General features: G+C 40.8%; 2 protein-coding genes and 1 long non-coding RNA gene across 3 annotated transcripts in view; 1 reads left to right on the forward strand and 2 right to left on the reverse strand.

Moving 5' to 3' along the window:
- The window catches only part of med30 (mediator complex subunit 30), a 52,728-nt gene extending 44,762 nt beyond the window's left edge, over positions 1–7,966 (forward strand). Inside the window, exon 5 of the mRNA XM_008422743.3 lies at positions 7,209–7,966. Coding sequence (XP_008420965.2) covers positions 7,209–7,304 — 96 coding nt within the window. The 3' untranslated portion in view covers positions 7,305–7,966. The remainder of the gene's footprint in view (positions 1–7,208) is intronic.
- A 3,355-nt stretch (positions 7,967–11,321) lies between these two features.
- LOC108166726 (uncharacterized) lies at positions 11,322–16,355 on the reverse strand. Its single transcript, XR_001777078.2, has 2 exons — positions 16,063–16,355; positions 11,322–11,600 (listed from the first exon to the last, which is right to left on the reverse strand). It is a non-coding gene; the product is annotated as an uncharacterized LOC108166726 (long non-coding RNA).
- Positions 16,356–16,357: 2 nt separating this feature from the next.
- ext1b (exostosin glycosyltransferase 1b) overlaps positions 16,358–17,696 on the reverse strand; it is a 144,449-nt gene continuing 143,110 nt past the window's right edge. The window contains exon 11 of the mRNA XM_008422746.3: positions 16,358–16,687. Coding sequence (XP_008420968.1) covers positions 16,502–16,687 — 186 coding nt within the window. The 3' untranslated portion in view covers positions 16,358–16,501. The remainder of the gene's footprint in view (positions 16,688–17,696) is intronic.

Genomic DNA, 17,696 nt, shown 5'->3' on the forward strand with positions numbered 1-17,696 from the left:
CTTTACAGTCCATTACATTACACATTACATCGACTTTGGAAAAGAAAACTTCTGATAAACATCTACTTTAATAAATCTGCCATCTTTTGAAGAGTCAACGTTTTATTTCTATTCAAGTTTTTTCCATCAAGGACAACAATAAACAAAGTTACATGATAAAAACAAAGCAGACGGTTTTGATTTCTGGCTGATTTATAAACCTCTAAGCTCCTCCCAGGTTTTAAAATAAACATAATAAGACATTTGCAAACAGAATATGGATTTATCATTATAGGATGTTATCTGTGGAAAATTATGTAAAAAAAAAAAAAAAGGACATTTCCAAGTAATTTAACCCTTTTATGCCGGAGTTTCGAGCGTCTGCCTAAATAAATCTTCCTTATTTTAATTGTAAGTAGTTCTTTAAATGTCCTGTGAGATGATATACTTACCCAAGTACCCATAAGAACCGGAACTTTCAATATCCAGCAAGTTATTTACCATCTATTAAACGAGTGCCCCCCTCCCATTAATTACCCGCTGCAGCTGCGAAGTTTACGTATTAACCCGATATTTGCTGGAAAGTGCAACGTCTCCCCTTTCAGAAACCGTTGGAATTTTTCAGATAGCGCCACGTGTGGCGGAATTACGGTACTGCAAATTTAGATGTGTCGGCGCCGACAAGTTCCTGTCTAGAAGGGTTAAACAAAAATGGTGCTTTGTGGCAAATGCAGAACCTTCCTGTTGTTCACATTTAAAATCATTTTTAATATTATGCAGATTTATTAGGAGACATGGAAGATGGAAACAACTGCCTGGAGTGTTTAAATTCTGTGTAATTAATAATTAAGTTATTAAAACTCCAGATTTAGTTTCATATTTTATCTCCAGAATCTAAAACGGAGATTAGGCAAATGATTTCTTCTTCTTCTTCTCTAGTTCCTTCCTGCCACAGCAAATCGTTTCTCTCCGTTTGGTGTTTCTTCCGCATCTCTTCCCTCACGCCAAATAATTAAAAGGCGTTGAGATTAAAGGAGAGTGAATTGATATTCAGCAGTAAGAATCGTCAGTCGGCTAATTTCTCTTTCCTTCCTGTGGCTGTTTGAGCTTCAGCCTTCGATACGGCAGTAAAAACTCAGGATCCACCTGAATTTACAGACATGACACTGAAATATAACTTTAAATTAGGATTTAATGTTGTAAACAGAAACATCCAACATGGTGTTTACTAAAACAAACAATCATTGTCCTGGGCATCTACCACCTGCTCCACATCATAAACAAAAGTTGTTTTTTTAACATGCTTTTTTAAAAACTTATAAAAATCCTGCACTGCAAAAACAAAATCTTACCTTTGGTCTAGTTTCTGAAATAAAACTAACTTAAAGTAACTTTTTAACAAAATGTAGAGTCTTGTTTTAAGTAAATAATTCCTTAATATTGATGAACAAATAGTTGCTCCATTGGTAGATTATTTCACATTTTTCCCATGTTATAAGTTAATTTATCTGCCAATGCACATTTTCATCAATATCAAGGAATTATTTACTTAAAACAAGCTGAAAAGTTACTTTTAAGTTGGTTTGTCTTATTGCAAGTGAACTAAGATATTTGCACCAGAAACTAAACCAGAATTACTTGGTAAAATTTAGTTTTTGCAGTGTAAAGGGAACCAGATCAGATTAATCTTGGATAATAAAAACTTTGTTTCCATTTCAGGAGCATCTGTGACACTTAATGATTATTTTTATTTAGTATTTTGTTTAGGTAGAAGTGAATTAGTCGTGTTTTTATGCGTCGTAGGTAAAGGTTTACATGAATAAAGGCGACGTTCGCGGTGGGAATATTTCCGCTCGGCTCTCTAATCCCTGCTCCTCGCTCAGACACTTACACTTGTAATTCCCAGCCAGATCCGTCTGAGTCAAAGCTGCGATTTGAGTTGCCAGCGACGGCGCGGATTAGCCGGGGAATCCTGACTGAAGGCTTTTCCTCCTCTCTCTGCGCCGTGTTTCTGAGCGTCCGTTTGTGTTTTAAAGGAAGGAATCTCATTCTCGCCATTATCTCAAACCCCTTCATCAAAAAGCAAAGCCCTCCATGTTCTCACAGCGCCAGCCGTCCCTTTAATCGGTAATGAAACCGGCTGAATGACTGGAAAGAAGATAAATGCCTTCGTATAATGATATTATAACAAGATTACTTTGATTTTCTGTGCTGCGTAATGGATCAGAACAGCCTCTCCAATCAGCTTTAATGTGAAGACGTTACAGCAGAATTAATTAATGTAAAGATTGTGGCTATCAAGCCAAATTAGCCTGAAGAGCGGCGGCTTTTTAATGGCCAACACTGGACTGTGTTTACTGGTTTTTATGACGTGCCAGCGGGCCGGCGGCGCGTGAATGTGCTGGTGACTAATTGACTGAGGTCAGAGGTCGTCTTCTGGTGGCCTGAGCCCAAATCTGTCCCGACACAGCAAGCAGATCCAGAGCGGCAGCCGAGTCTCTGAAGTGGAGTCTTAATGTAGGACTTTATGAAAAATTCATTTCCTTTCTCTCCCCTCCTTCGCTCGGCCGCTCTGATCCGATTCACACGGAGGAAAACCAGAGGAAGGAAAACTCTGGATTTCACTTTCTGAGCCCAGATGATAAAATCCAACAACATGTAGATCAGAGCTGCTTTTTGTTTGTTTTTTAGGTTTTAACGTGGAGTTGAGTGTTTCAGATCCATCCATCCATATAAATACTTTATTGATCCCAAAGGGAAATTAAATGTTGCTGTAATTCATATTAATTGAACTCTTGTATATACTGGTGATGACTGTTGGCAGGAAGGGTGTCCTGTAGCAGTCTGTACCACAGCGAACTTGAAGAAGTCTCTGACTGAAGACTCTTAATGCAACTTTGCATTAAAAGTGTAATTTTTTACTGAATGACTCCTCATGGCAGTGATGAATGTTTATGAAGTTTATCAGGTGTTATGAGTCTAATTCAGTATTCTTCAGTAGGTTTTAAACTTCTCCTTTACAAACTCTTCTCTCTCTCTCTCTCTCTCTCTCTCTGGGAAAATAAATATTCATTCGCCGGTCTATTTTTTTATTTAGCAGAAAAACAAACCCGACAGTTGTCCAGTTACCTCTTGTTTCTTTTATTTCTTTGTTTTCGGCTCGAGCAAACTTTCAGGTTCTGTTCCTGGTTTCTCCCTCCGCAGCTTGAGCTACCTGGTGCCTGAGGGATTTGGGTTTTGTCTGGTCAGCAAAGTCAAAGTAATCCTGGATTTGCTCGGCTTTCTTTGTAAAACGCTCGCTGGGTTTACATTCAGCTTCCCTCGGTTTACAAAGCAGATCTCGGCCCGGTCCAGTCGTCTGTCCGCCCTCGTTTTGGGTCACACTCAGATAGACTGTTAATTCTCAGATTGCTTACACAAACCCAGTGAACCTCATATTACCAGAAATCCTGGTTATTGGGCTCAGCCCGGATCGACTGTGCGCTGGTTTTTGTTTCTAGGTTGTTACGTGGAGTTCAGCGTGTTTACAGACGCAGAACCTGAGCTGCTGGGATGAAACGCGAATCGCAGCAGCTGAGCTTTCTTTGCTCGGGAAACGGATCCATGAGACGGACCAGAACACAGCGACTGTCATGTTTCTCATGCATAACTGTTACATGACAATATAAATGCATCCTTTACAAAAATGAGCCAAATGTTAGAAGATTCGGTTTGTTGTCAGAACTTTACTGTGACAACAATCAGAATTTATCACGATAAATGATGAACGATACGATAAGATAAGTGTCCACCTTTATGACATGTTAAATACTTCATCCAGTTTTTGATTTGAGGTTGTTTTTCTGTTTTAGTTGCAGCGACAGGTAGCTGAACTCGTTGCATCACTGGTGCTTTTACTTTGAAGGCCGTGAACTGAGAACACAGACCGTCCCTGCAGTGGGAATCCGTCTCTGTTTCACTGCTTGCTGTGCGTTTCTGCGGTTTCTGCTTCATTGTAACAGTCGGAGCCCAAAAGCCCAGAATAAGTCACAAACCAGCGCATGAAGACAGACGTGCTCACCTCCACACATGACTGCACCTGCCTGTAAGCTCGCCAGTCACCGCTAACATTCCAGCCCGGGTCACTGTGCCGCTTTGCTCTCTCTGCAGGCGGTTCTGCTGCGTGCAGCAGGTCAGGCAGCCTTCCAGTCTGCTGGCCGCCTCAGAGACCGGATGGTCGATCCAGGAGTTGTTGACTGGTCACTGCATGTCTGAGCAGAGCTGCAAATACGTCTAAACGCCAGAGAACGCAGAATGTCTGCAGGAAATCTGCAGGATGTCTGCAGGATGTATAGGTGTGAAGCTGCAGGATGTATAGGTGTGAAGGATTAGAGTCACACTAATTGAGGTTATGAATGAAATCTGCATTTCCCTGAGGTTGATGCATAATTTCTCTGATAATTATTCATGTATCACGATATGCCAGGCAGCCTTCGTAATGAAGAGGCTGCTGCCCTGAAAGATCTGCAGCTTCATGCCTCCTTTCAGAGAAACATGAAACGAAGCCGATGCTGCAGATTTTACAAACGGAGCTGCAGCTATAAATTACTTCAGGAATCAATTAACCCTTTTATTATTCGATTAAATGGATGAAATGGTACAAAGTTTTCATTTAACTGCTTAAAACCTTTTTTCTATAGCATTATAAATAAATCATGCAAATAAAAACAAATTCACTCCCTTTTTTATGTAAGAAAATAAACATTTTATTGCCTAAAATTCAATACCGTGGCATTTCTTTAATGGATATAAACTGGGTGAAACTATGGCGTTTGAGAAATGTTCATTTTATTCACAGACAACGGTGGTTTTTATTTAATATATATCTTAAATGTATGTATTTTTGTACAGTTTGGCTTAATTATTGCTCTAAATAAGTTGAGGATTTTTTCAGAAGTGGCCTTTTTTTGTGGGTCTGTATTCTACAGTTACTGATTAATCGATTACTAAAGTAGTTGATTATTATTTCAATAATCGATTAATCACAATCATGTCAACCCTAATTAAAAACTACATTATTTGTTAACAAACTTACCAAAATACAAGGAGGCATTTTCTCAATAAACAAACCAGATTTAGAACAAGTTTACAATGTTTTATATTTTTTCATCTGAAATGTAAAATATAGATATTTTTTATACAGTTTTGATTCTATATAGTCCAATTAACCATTGATTGATTACTAAATCAGTTGACTATTCATTCAGTAACCGATTAATCACGATTAATCAGATTAATCGTTTCAGGCCTAATTAAAAACGGCACTGTTCTGTTTACAAACTTCCTGAAAACAAGGAGGCGTCATCTGAGCACCACACAGAAATCGGGTATTTCGGGTCTCACTTGTTGGAGTAATGAGGCAAATCCTGTAAAATACTCGCTGGCAGTCGCGCAGGAAGGCGCCCAGAATCAAAGCGAACGTCTGTGAGAAGCGCAGAAGCTCGAGAAGCGTTTAGAAATCCCCCCTGAGGAAGAGACTGGAGGCTTTCCAAACTCTGGAATATCTTCAAGGACAATCAGCTAAACAGCTGATATTACCAGAGCCGTGTGAAATCGATTGCTCAAGGTGTTATCTGCGCCGCAGAAATGGCTGGTAATTAGTCATGGCTAAAGGAGTGTTACAGAGAGCGAGATGGATTTAATCTTAATAGATTTCACTGCACTGCAGATACAGGAGCTCCCTCCTCTTCCTCCTCTTCCTCCTCTTCCTCCTCTGATGTGCTAAATTTGCCCAAACCTCCAAACGTTTCCAGGTATTTAAATTTCTTTCCTCTAACGCAGCCCACGCTTGGCAGCTGTGCTTGATTTTATTGTTCAGAGTCTCCAGCTGCAGCGGCAGTGAAGGAGCCATTATTAGTTTGAGCGTAAAGCTTTGGGTCCACAGCAGCTGTTGACTCAGATCTCAGCAAAGCATTCAGAGACGACCGGGGGACAAAGCCTGGCTGGAGGTCGGCTTGTTTGCTCCTCTGATGTCATCCTGATGAGGTTTTATGTGCGGAGGCTTGTTGTTCTGAACACCTGAAGTTTAACGTCTCTGGGTGTTTATGTTTCACCTCCAGCCAGGAGGAAATCGAGTCCCTGCACTGATTAATCCAAACAATCCTGCATCTCCGTGTGCAGAACGAAGTTTAACCAGTTAGAATAGTTTTTCATTCTGGTTTAGTTCATAGTGTTGATTCTTTGTCTAATTCAGTTTTAGTTCGTTTTAGTGTTTTTGTTAGTTAAACATTGTCTAGTTTCCAATAGTTATAGCTGTAGTAGTTTTAGTGAATACTTTTGCGAGGCACTGTACACCAGGCTTTGAAAGTTGAAACCTAAAACTTGAGTTTTTTACCATTTTGTTTGTCAAATTCAGTTTTTAGTGTTTTTTTAAAGGTTTTATTGGCTCTAGTGGCCTTTATTTGATAGTTAATTGACAGGAAGGTGGCAGATGGGGAGGACATGCGGCAAGGGTCGCCAAGGCCGGGAATCGAACCTGCGACGGCCACGTCGAGGACTGAGGCGTCCATGTGTGGGTTGTGCTGAACCCCTGCACCACCACAGCAAACCCCCTCAGAGTGTTTTTGATGGTTATATCTTGGTTAGTTTCCAGTAGTTTGTTTCAGTTTTTTCATACTGTGGTTGATTTTAAAAAGGTTTTTATTATTTATACAATGATTTGGTGTTGAATATTCAACAGGAGATACAATAAAAAAATGCTTTCCGTTTTTGTTTTTACTCCCAACATGTTGCCATGTTGCAAAATGTCTGAGCATAAAAATCACATCAGTTTGAAAGGCACAGATTCATAAAAATAAAGGGTTAATGGTTTCAGTACGTTTTGGTTTTATTAACACATTATAGTTCCAGTTAGTTTTTCCTCATTACCTTTATTTATTTATTTATTTATTTATTTATTTATTTATTTATTTCAGTTAACAAAAAAAGTTTTCTCAATTTCAGACTTGATGCTTCATAAGATCAAATTATGAACAAGACATTCTGTGAAATAATCTGAAACTAGCTCATTTTCATCAACATTAAGGAATTATTGGCTCAAAATAAGCACCTATTGCTTGGGAAAAGTTGTTTTATCTTATTTCAAGTACTGAGGTATTTGTATCAGAATTTAAACCAGGTTACTTTGTAAGATTTAGTGTTTTTGCAGCGAGTTTATAAGTTTCCTTCTCGTGTCGTTGCATTTCCTGCAGAAGCTGAAGCAGAAGAACCAGCAGCTGAAGCAGATCATGGACCAACTGAGGAACCTCATCTGGGAGATCAACTCCATGCTGGCCGTCCGCAGCTGAGCGCCGCCGACCCACGCTGGGGTCAGAGAGAGACCTGCAGGTTGGACGGACGGACGGACGAACAGACTGCACTTTACATGAGGAACGGGAGCTCTGGCAATATCAGCGTGTTGGAAACCACAGAAGAAGAACGAGGGACGAAGGGTTGGACGGCAGAGACGGTTCTGTCTACCTCGATGATCTATAATCAGATTTATTTAACCTAAAGATCAAATGTTTCATGTATCTGTAGCTGCAGGCTGAATGAAGAAATTATAGACGTATTTAATCAGACTATACTTCCTCCAGACTGAAGTTTGAAGATAATTGGACTCAGAGTTGAAGGACGTGAGACTCGCTGAGGCTAAACCGTATTACTAAACTGTATTTACAGCTAATCATCACTTCTGGACTCAATGTAACATCATCAGTGCTTCACTATGGCCGAGTCTGACCACTCTGTTAAATACTCTGCTCAACTATAAATCGTTTTGAGATTTCAGACACAAGTCACTATTTGTTTTCTTTGTTTGCTAGAAATCATTCTAACAAAAATGCTGTTGAATTTTTTTGAAGTTTTGGAGGTTTATTTCCTATTTCCTGATCTTTTCTTCAGGCGAAAAACGCTCGAGTTACGAATTTTAATCTTAATAAATGGTTCCTGGATGGTAAGCAACAACAAATCACTTGTCAAATCACTTGTCTTGTCCCTGTCAGCCATCCCACGATGCATACAGTGGGTTGCTAGGTGACTGACGGAACTCTGCTGGGGTTGCTAGGTGACGGACGGAACTCTGCTGGGGTTGCTAGGTGACGGACGGAACTCTGCTGGGGTTGCTAGGTGACGGACGGAACTCTGCTGGGGTTGCTAGGTGACGGACAGAACTCTGCTGGGGTTGCTAGGTGACGGACGGAACTCTGCTGGGGTTGCTAGGTGACGGACGGAACTCTGCTGGGGTTGCTAGGCAATGGCATGGTAGCCTCCTGTGTTTTTTTTTTGTTTTTTTTAAACGACTCATTTTCCAGACACCAAAAAAGATTCATTTATTGCCCAAACATGTCCGGGTGTTTTTAGAGGCAGTAGAGACCAAAATGGAGGTGCAGAACCAGAGATAGAACATGCTTCTGGTGCTTTTCTGCTACTTTCTGCTACTTTTTTTGAGAGTCTCTCCTGTGTAGTTGGGAGTTTTGGGCTGAAAAATCACCTTTTCTCCAAAGAAGAACCGTAAACGAAGCATGATTGGACAGTTTGAGTCGCTGGTCTTTGGTTCAAAGTGAGAAACGGATGCAGACACTTTGCATCGTACGCTGTGTATTTAAAAGTCTGTAAATCACTGAGCTAATTGTAATTCTTCTGTCAGGGTTGGAAGATTGCGGCGCTGCATGAGGAGCCGGTTCCTGTGCCGCAGTGAACCTGCAGAGAGCTCCGGCTTTTTAAATTTGAATTTCCAACAAGCTCCATCAAAGGAAGTCCTAATTTAAAAAGGCTGCTCTCATTAATAAACATCGCCACTTCACCTGAAAGTCACCTGCTGGCAGCTTCTAACAGGTTGCTACATTTCCACAGCTAATTCTTCTGTTCTTTAGGGCTGAAATGTCACTTTTCTCTCTTTATTTCCCACTTTAAAAAGCCTTTTTGTTGTTCAAAGCCTGATGGAGGTTCTGATCGTGTGGAGCTTTCAGGCTCAGTAGGACTTTTGTTTTTCTCCGAGTTTCTTTTTAAGGATTGGAGAAATGAGTTCTCATAATATTACAACCTTTAGTCTGATGATTTTATTTTATTTTTTCAAAAAAGTATTAGGATTATAAAATTCCCAGCATAAAGTCAGATTGCGACTTAATTTTCTTACTTTATTCCTGTATTATTTTGACTTTATTATGATTTTATTCTTTTTATTTACTTCTCATAACGAGTACTCTGATAATACTATGACTTTATTATTGTAATATTATGATTATTCTCATATTATTACGACTTTATTCTCAGAAGATCATGACTAAGTATTGACTCTATTCTCATTATTTTGACTTTTTTCTCATATGACTATTGTCAAAATATTGACTTTAATCTCGTATTATTACACCTTTATTCTCATAACATTATAACTAAGTATTGTGACTTTATTGCCGTTTTATTACAACTTTTTATCTTGTGTTAATTAAACTTTATTCTCATATTATTACAACTTTATTCTTATAAAATATGAGTCATAATCTGAAGATTATGACTTTTGTTGTATTAATTTGACTATTTTCACATTATTCCAACTTTTTTCTTGTGTTTATATTTTCTGATAACATTACAACAATCCTTTCAACTTTATTCTCGTTGTTCTACGGCTACTTTAAAACTACGTTTCTGTCACATGACTTCATTCTCGTAATTCCTTAAACGTTTTTCTCCGCGTGGCTCTAATCCTCCGTTGTAGATCAGTAAAGTTAGACGTCGGATTAAAGGAGGGATTCTTGATCACAGTGGACATAATCTGGAAAACGAAACGTGATCCGTGAGTCTTTGCCATCGCAGGTCTGCAGGCGGCGTGTTTGATACGACCCGTTTAATAATTCACTACACAGCCGGGTTGCGTCAGAGTCGGGTCGCAGCGCTGTCGTCCGCAGGGAGGAGGACAGCGGCGGCGTTGGAGGGAATCGATGTTCAGAGCGGTGACTAATAAAGCCGTCCTCGCAGAGCCGGTCGCCGCGGCGCTGAAGGACCATCATTACTGTACAAATAGAGAGTCGAGCTGCAGCTGAGCCACAGGTCAGCCGAAGGGCCGCGCATGCAAAAACACTCAGCGCAAGTAAAACGAGAGAGAAAAGCTTTTATCGATGCTCCTCTGCAGACTATCTGGAAATGTTTGGTTCCTCCAGGATTCAACCACAAGATTCAGGAAGGCAGAAATCAGCAGCAGCAAATCGATTTTTGGTATCAGATTTTTTTATTGTAGTTGCAATTACTAGAATAAAATTATAATTTTATAAAGACACAATAAAACTAGAATTTGAGAAATTATTAGAAAAAAATGTTTTGAGGGCAAAGCTTTGAGTAATGAAGATCTGATGTGAGCTGTTCTTCTGATTTGAAATAGTTCTTTAATTGTTTCAAAGTTCTGCCACTGATGAACATTTTGAAGTGTTGAAAGATTAAATATTTTGTACTTCTAAAACCGAAACCAAAGTATAACTTCACAAGAGAACTGGAATTAGTTTGATTTCTGCAAACATCCATCACCAATCAAAAAATGAAAAAGAATCTGAATTATTCAGTTAAAACATTTAATCTCCCTTTGGGATTAATCATTTTAAATTTGATGAGAATTAGGGTTGGTAGGAGTTTTTTTTTTCTTTTGAGTGACCAAAACGTTTAACACTTTGAGCTACCGTCACGGGAAACGGTCATTTACAGGCCGACCACCAGGTGACACCCGCGGACCACCGGCGGTCCGAGAACCTCAGTTTGAGAAAACGGTCATCGCTCAGTGAGTAGAGAAACCATAAACTGCACTACTACTGAAGAGGAGCACGACTTCAACATAATTATACTCTAGTAAATGTAAAAAGTCCAACAAATTACTCAAGTAAAAAAGTATTTGGTAAAAAGTCAACTGAAGTACCGAGAAACTGATCGATTCATTAATCATTTAAACTTCCGACTCAGACGGATCGAAATGTAAAGTTAAGAGGAATTTTTAGCTTTTTAAGGATGAAAATGACAAAAAAAAAATCAGGAAAATATTTCCAAATCAGTTTTTGTCAATAAAAACTTATGAAACTTTAACAAAAGCTTCAGGTTTTTGAAGCCTGAAGATTTGACAAAACTGGTGAAATTTTGGTTAAAATCTGTTTGCTTTTCATTCAGTGGGTAGAAAAAAACCTGAAATTTTAGTCAAGAGTTGAGAAGCATCATAGTAAAATTACTCAAGTAAAAAATACTCCTAAAAGTTCTTCTGTTTTCAAAAGCAATACATACATAAATGTAAGAGTGAATGTAGTTTCCACCTCTGCTGATCGATCAGAAACAAACTGCAGACGCTCGTCTGTAATCAAATATGAGTTTATTTTTTATTATAAATCATTCTTACAAAATGGTCATTTATCTATTTAATTTGCGGCCTCTATAAAAGTCTTCTCTTAGTTACAGGGAGGAAAAGCATCAGGACAGCCGGGCTTCACCGATTCCCTCGCACATCAACAGGAAGCTGTCGCACATCGTCACCACGGTAACGGTGTCCAACACGAGAACAATGAGAACAATACAGCTGTGTGTGTTTGTGAGTGAAGCTGCGACTCCTCCAGTGTTTAAAAAAGTTTGGGATCCTGTTGATAAAAGGCACAAATCAGGAACAGACTCGGAGTCCAGTTCTGAACAGAAAGATGAAAATAAAACCCAGACGCTGCAGCCGAACTCTCCGGTGGGATGAGGAGTTTTCCCCTCACTTTGCTCCGTCACACTCGGATCAGAACCATTACCGTAATGAACCATCTGGAGCGACCCAGCTGCCTCCGAATCTGTGCCGGGGCTTCATGATTTGACTCCCGCAGAGAACCGAGACGGCCCAAATCTAGATTAGCAGGGATGTTTTTGTGAGATTAGAGCTGCGGCGATGAGTCTGATGGTTTCCCGTTTGCGTATGACGGATGAAACGGGCCGACGTGCCCAGAAACGGGCTGACGGAAACGGGTCGACGTGCCCAGAAACGGGCCGACGGAAACGGGCCGACGTGCCCAGAAACGGGCCGACGTGCCCAGAAACGGGCTGATGGAAACGGGCCGACGTGCCCAGAAACGGGCTGATGGAAACGGGCCGACGTGCCCAGAAACGGGCTGATGGAAACGGGCCGACGTGCCCAGAAACGGGCCGACGGAAACGGGCCGACGTGCCCAGAAACGGGCTGACGGAAACGGGCCGATGTGCCCAGAAACGGGCTGATGGAAACGGGCCGACGTGCCCAGAAACGGGCTGACGGAAACGGGCCGACGTGCCCAGAAACGGGCCGACGGAAACGGGCCGACGTGCCCAGAAACGGGCTGACGGAAACGGGCCGATGTGCCCAGCGAGGAGGAAATAAACTGAACAGATATCAGCTGCTCCCCTCAGAGACGCAGGCCTGATGTGTTCAGGTCCAACACAGAGCGTTGGAAAAGTATCCTGTCATCGTTCAATGGGTTCAATAAACCAACACAAAGTAGCTCATAACTGAAATGTCCTGCAAAAAGCAAATACACAACAACCAAAAACATGACTGGAAACTTTAACGTAAAAATCCCAGAAAGTTTTGGAATTCGGTGCAGAATGTTGCTCGTTTATCGTGTTAAGAAATTAATTTATTCTCACAATAAATTCCAAGTATTGAAGTTTAAAACCCCTAAAACTGAACTTAGTTTTACAATTTCCTCCACTGTCTGTTCAATAAGAGTATCAATACATTTGAAAATATGATTAAGTGCAGTTAGTGATCAGTTTAGTGACATAAAACACGTCTTTATGTGACTGCAGGGTTTCCCTCAGTGTACTATGAGCCTGGCGGGCCGCCAGGCTTCACTTGTGCCCCCGCCAGGCTAAGCATTGTTTATTTATTTGTTTTTTAATGACTCCCTTTTTTAAGACTTTATATTTGGTGTTCAGGTGTTAAACTTCAATCTTCCAATAACATAATTACCAAGTGATATTTTCAAATTTCCTGTCAACTTTTAACTCAAAAACACGAGTCGCTGGATGAACGACTGACCCAACACCCAGAACCGCGGGCTTTTCTGGGGAAACCCTGGACTGCTGTCCTGAACAAGCGCATATAAATGTTTAGTATACTTTTTAAAATGTGTATGTGTAAAACAGCTACAAAGTAGGAAAGTAGTACTTATCGTCATTTTAATGGTACCACAAACTATTGTGGTACTACTACTGAGCGTAATGAGCTAAAGTTGATGGTGAAGTCAGAGCAGTGTGTTATGTGCTAGTGTTCTTAGGTAATATATAAATATATATTTTATAATATAAAAAAGCTACAATAGCATGTAGGCTAACACTAGCATGTTGACCTAAAATTAACATTCTCCAATTAGCTTTTACTTGGATAAAAGCTAAAATGCTAATTTCAGAACAGTGGCTAACACTAGCTAGTAGCCAAAGTGTATCACTAGATTTTAAACTGACAGAATGTGGAAATAGTTAGCTGTGACGAAGCTTTTTTCTTTTTTTTTTTGGCAGAATGAGGTTTTCCATTCATTCCAATTGAGTCAAAATATGCATTAAAAAAAACTTACAATTCAATAAATTAAGCTTTTAATACCAATAATCGTAGCTGTAACGTCTTGAATGACCAGAACATTGTAGAAGTTCAAATGACTACTAAACATTCACACAATTATTCATGTTTCCAAGTTATTAAATAAAAAAATCTGATAAGTGTGGCATGCCTGAATAAAGCAGCCAGTTTCCTTCAGACAACAGATCATTAGTAAGTAGTCCGCCTGTGTTTTTATTTAATTTAAATAGATGTGGAGAACCTTAAAGCAAAGTTAGGTAGTTTTCAACAAATATGGTGTGACTGGTCAGAAATGTAAAGTGGGTGTGGCTTATGTTCTACTTCCTGCTTTAAAGTTTAAATTTGAGGCTCATTATGGTAACAGAGAATCTTTTCAATCCACAAATTGTGGATTGTGGCTCTTATGAGGCCACAATTCAACATTTTTGTCTACAATGAGCACATCTGCATTGTGAAACATGGTAGTGGCAGTATCATGCTATGGGGTTACGTCTGCTCAGCACTGAGAGGGACGCTCTAGATGTGTAAAGTTGGTAGAAATAAAGCCCAACAGGCTTGCAGGTGGTTCAGTGTGGCTGAATAAAAATATTTAAAAAAAACATTCCGCACTTTTCAGATTGCTCATAAAAGTTAGGGCCTCTGTTTTAAACTTAAAAACTATGTACTACTTTGTGTTTGGTCATATAAAATACATCAAAGCCAGCTGATACTTTCACAAGGCACCGTTTGTTCTGGTTGCAGTTCTCTTGAGACATTTAAGACGCGGATCCGGATCCAGACGTATCGGATGAAACCAGAACCAGATGTACGTTGAACCCAGATTCTGTTTAATGGCCCAACACTCTGGATTAAACAGATAAAACAAGTAAAAAACAGTAAAAAATGATATGATATATATGCTGAGAGTTGTAAAAAAAAAAAAAGAAAAAAAAAAGGCCTTTGCATCGCTAAAATAAAAAAAAGTGGATAAAATGTGACTATTGTTCCAGGAACCGATCGAACCCGATAGGACCGAGTTTTCAGGTGAACGTTTGTTCGCGGGTCACACATGATGCTTCACCACCAGCTCTTCTCTCTTAACTGAGGCCTGACGAACGGAGGAGAAAACGTTTTAATCAATTAAACTGCCGAGGTCGTCTGACATGTGGAGGGGAAACGAAAAGGAAAAATGGCGTCTAGGCAGCGTGATGCGCAGCAAACAGCGAAGGCAGACTGCAAGGTCATGATGGCGCCGATTAAAAACAGAAAAGATGGCGGTCAAATGAAAAATTTATCTTTACTCCATTAGGATTGTGTTCATGCAAGAAAAGGTTTGGGTTTGTTCTCCGGCGTTCGGCGCTACGAACGGACGGAGAGACGGAAATGAGAGGAAAATGGGTCATGAAACGAGACGAGGGCCGGACGGAACCGGCACCAGGCCGGATCGATCCCCCACCTTCAAATCAAATTAAACTGCTGTAAAACATTTGAGCCGCGATCATTTTAAAGAGATCAATATTTCCAGAGGTCATTCAAGGTCAAATATTTGCAAAAATTAGGAAAATTTGGTATCAATCAAATGTGCTGCCATTTTTTTTAGCTGCACAAACATGACGCAACTTTTATCAGTTTTATTGATTATTATGCAAACTTCACTTTTTCTACTTCCATCAGGATTTCTACTGCTTCTAATATCAGCCAAAGTGCTTAAAAGGATCAAACTCAGCCGTTTAAAAACTCACGGAATGCAGATGCTGCCCCGTCACCTGGCAACCAAAACGGAACTCCATTACCTAGCAACCAAAACGGAACTCTATCACGTTTGTTCAGTAGGTCTAACTGCTGAATGCGCTGTACAATGGCTGTTGGAAAAATGAGAAAAAAGTGCTTTGTTATTGACCTTCCGTCAAGAAATCACCAACCGCATTCTTGTTGGTTGTGCAGGAGGCGCCACTTCTGTTTTTCAAAGATATACGTTTGTAGAATTGCACATTTGGACACATCAAAAATGTATTTGCTTAATGGAAACACGGCAATTACAAAAAAAATCCCGTTGTCGATTAAAAGGTTTTGCTGCTAGGACATTTTTTTAATTTGCAAAACTGCAATGAACACAACAAACTTATTCACACGGGATTTTAATTGCAAATGTGTGTTTTTCCAACGTTAGAATATTGACAGAGTCTGTAATGGAGGCATTGAGTTTCGGGGGCGTGGCTATCAGGAGCTTATCTGGATTTAAAGTGACAGGAAGTAATGTTTTGTATAGGCCACTGAGCTGTTCGAGGAAGCATAACAGGCAGGTTGATCTCAGGTGACCTTTTTTTTTTATCTTAAAAATTATAACGGCACAAATGTAGCAGCACAGTTAACTGACACCATATTCCATTTGATTTTTCCAGGTTTGTTGACCTTTGACCTCTGGATCCACTTATTGATCTCTTAGAAACCAGTTTAATTTAATTTGAGGAACAGCTGATGGGAGACACCAGCAAACTAAACCAAAGCTCTGTGTGCGAACAGCTTCTACCTACAGGAGCCGGATCTGCCGGGTCCGGTTTCATGTCCTGATGCGGGCGAGGAACGCTCAAACGCCCCTCCCCTCTCCACCATCCTGCACATGTGCGGAGAAAGCAGGAAAGTCGACGTCCTCCAGGGTTTTTCCTCGTAGAAAAAAATATTCTAACCCAGTTCCTTCTTGTCTTTTGTCGTCAGTAGTGCGCGCCGTGTGAAACATCCAGTTCTGTTTGCGTCTCTGTTTGCATCGTTTCTGTTTCCTCCTGATTCCCGTCCGGATCAGGTCCGGGGAGCGGCGGCGGCGCTGTGGTCATTGGCGATGCGCTGAGTGGAAGACAGAGCGCCGTCTCTCCCCGTCCACCCGGCCGTGGTGCGGCTGCTCCGCCGGCTCTCCACGGAGTCTCTGTCGCGCGCCTCCCCCTGCGTGGAGTCTCCCCCGAGGGGGCGGCGGTCCTGTCAGAGCCTCTCGATGTCCCTGTATTTTTTGCGGAGGATGGAGACCTGGTCCTTGAAGAGCACGGGGTCCAGCCTCATCTGGGAGTGGACGAGCGGCATGGCGCCAAACCAGCTGGCGAACTTGTTCATGCAGGTCTGCCGCTGGGCGAAGTGGTCCGGGTCGGCCCAGCGGGACGCCCGAGAAGACTGCAGGAGGAAACGCACCATATGTAAAATATGACATATAGTAAGGTTAAGTAATGCAGGCTTTCAGAGATCTACTTCCTGTCACTTTAGGTAAATGCAACCCAGATCTGACTGTCATGAAAGTCTGAATGTCCCAGCTGTGATTTTTTAACCCACACAATAAATCTAATTTGTCATAAACAGGATATGTTGCAACTTTTCCATCATTATGCTGCAGCAGAAGATGCCAGAGGCGTTAAATCAGGACGTAAACAACGGCTGAAACACAGCAAACCTCTTCATTTACCATCATTTCTGGAAAACAGCCTCAGTCTTTTCAGTTTGGTCGGTCCTGAGCCTTAAATATGTTTTTTTTCCCCTCTGAGTTACATTTTTATGTTCGGAAAACATTTCTATTTACAGCAGCTTTTCATCAAAGGATCTGATTAATGAGCTATTTGAAATATTTGTTCCTTTTATGTTCATACTTTGATGTTTTCTGAAGTATTTGTGTATGAATGTTGCTAAATAAATAAACTTGCTTTATCTAAACAGTGCAGATTATTGAGACTCAGACAGACGGAGGAGTCTGAGATTTAAAGAATGAAAAACGTGGGAATCCTGTCAGGAACTCAACTGAAGGACGGATGGATAAAAACGCTTTAAATACTGGATAAACAGCGATTAAAGCTAATGGTTCAGACCTACTAAATCATGTTTGATCCATGATGATTTTATGAATGAATCTTCTGTGTTATTCTCTGGAACGATTCGTCTAACATTTCAACTTCTGATTCAGGCTCCGTCTGCAGAGACGGGAAAACCATCAGAGGAGCAACAAGCTTCTCCATCAATCATCGGCCGCTTCGTCTTTTTTTGGGGGGGTATTTGGACGTCGGTTCCCTTGTTTCTGAGCTTTCGTCCTGCGGCCCCCAGAGGCCTAGCTAAAGTACAGCGTTATAAATCAAGCTTTTGAGAAGCAGGGAGAGCTGGCTGCAGCTCAGAGGAAACGATGGCTGCAAGATGAGTC

This window comes from Poecilia reticulata, chromosome 11, assembly GCF_904066995.2.
Source record: "Poecilia reticulata chromosome 11, P_reticulata-male-v2, whole genome shotgun sequence".
NCBI lineage: Eukaryota > Metazoa > Chordata > Actinopteri > Cyprinodontiformes > Poeciliidae > Poecilia > Poecilia reticulata.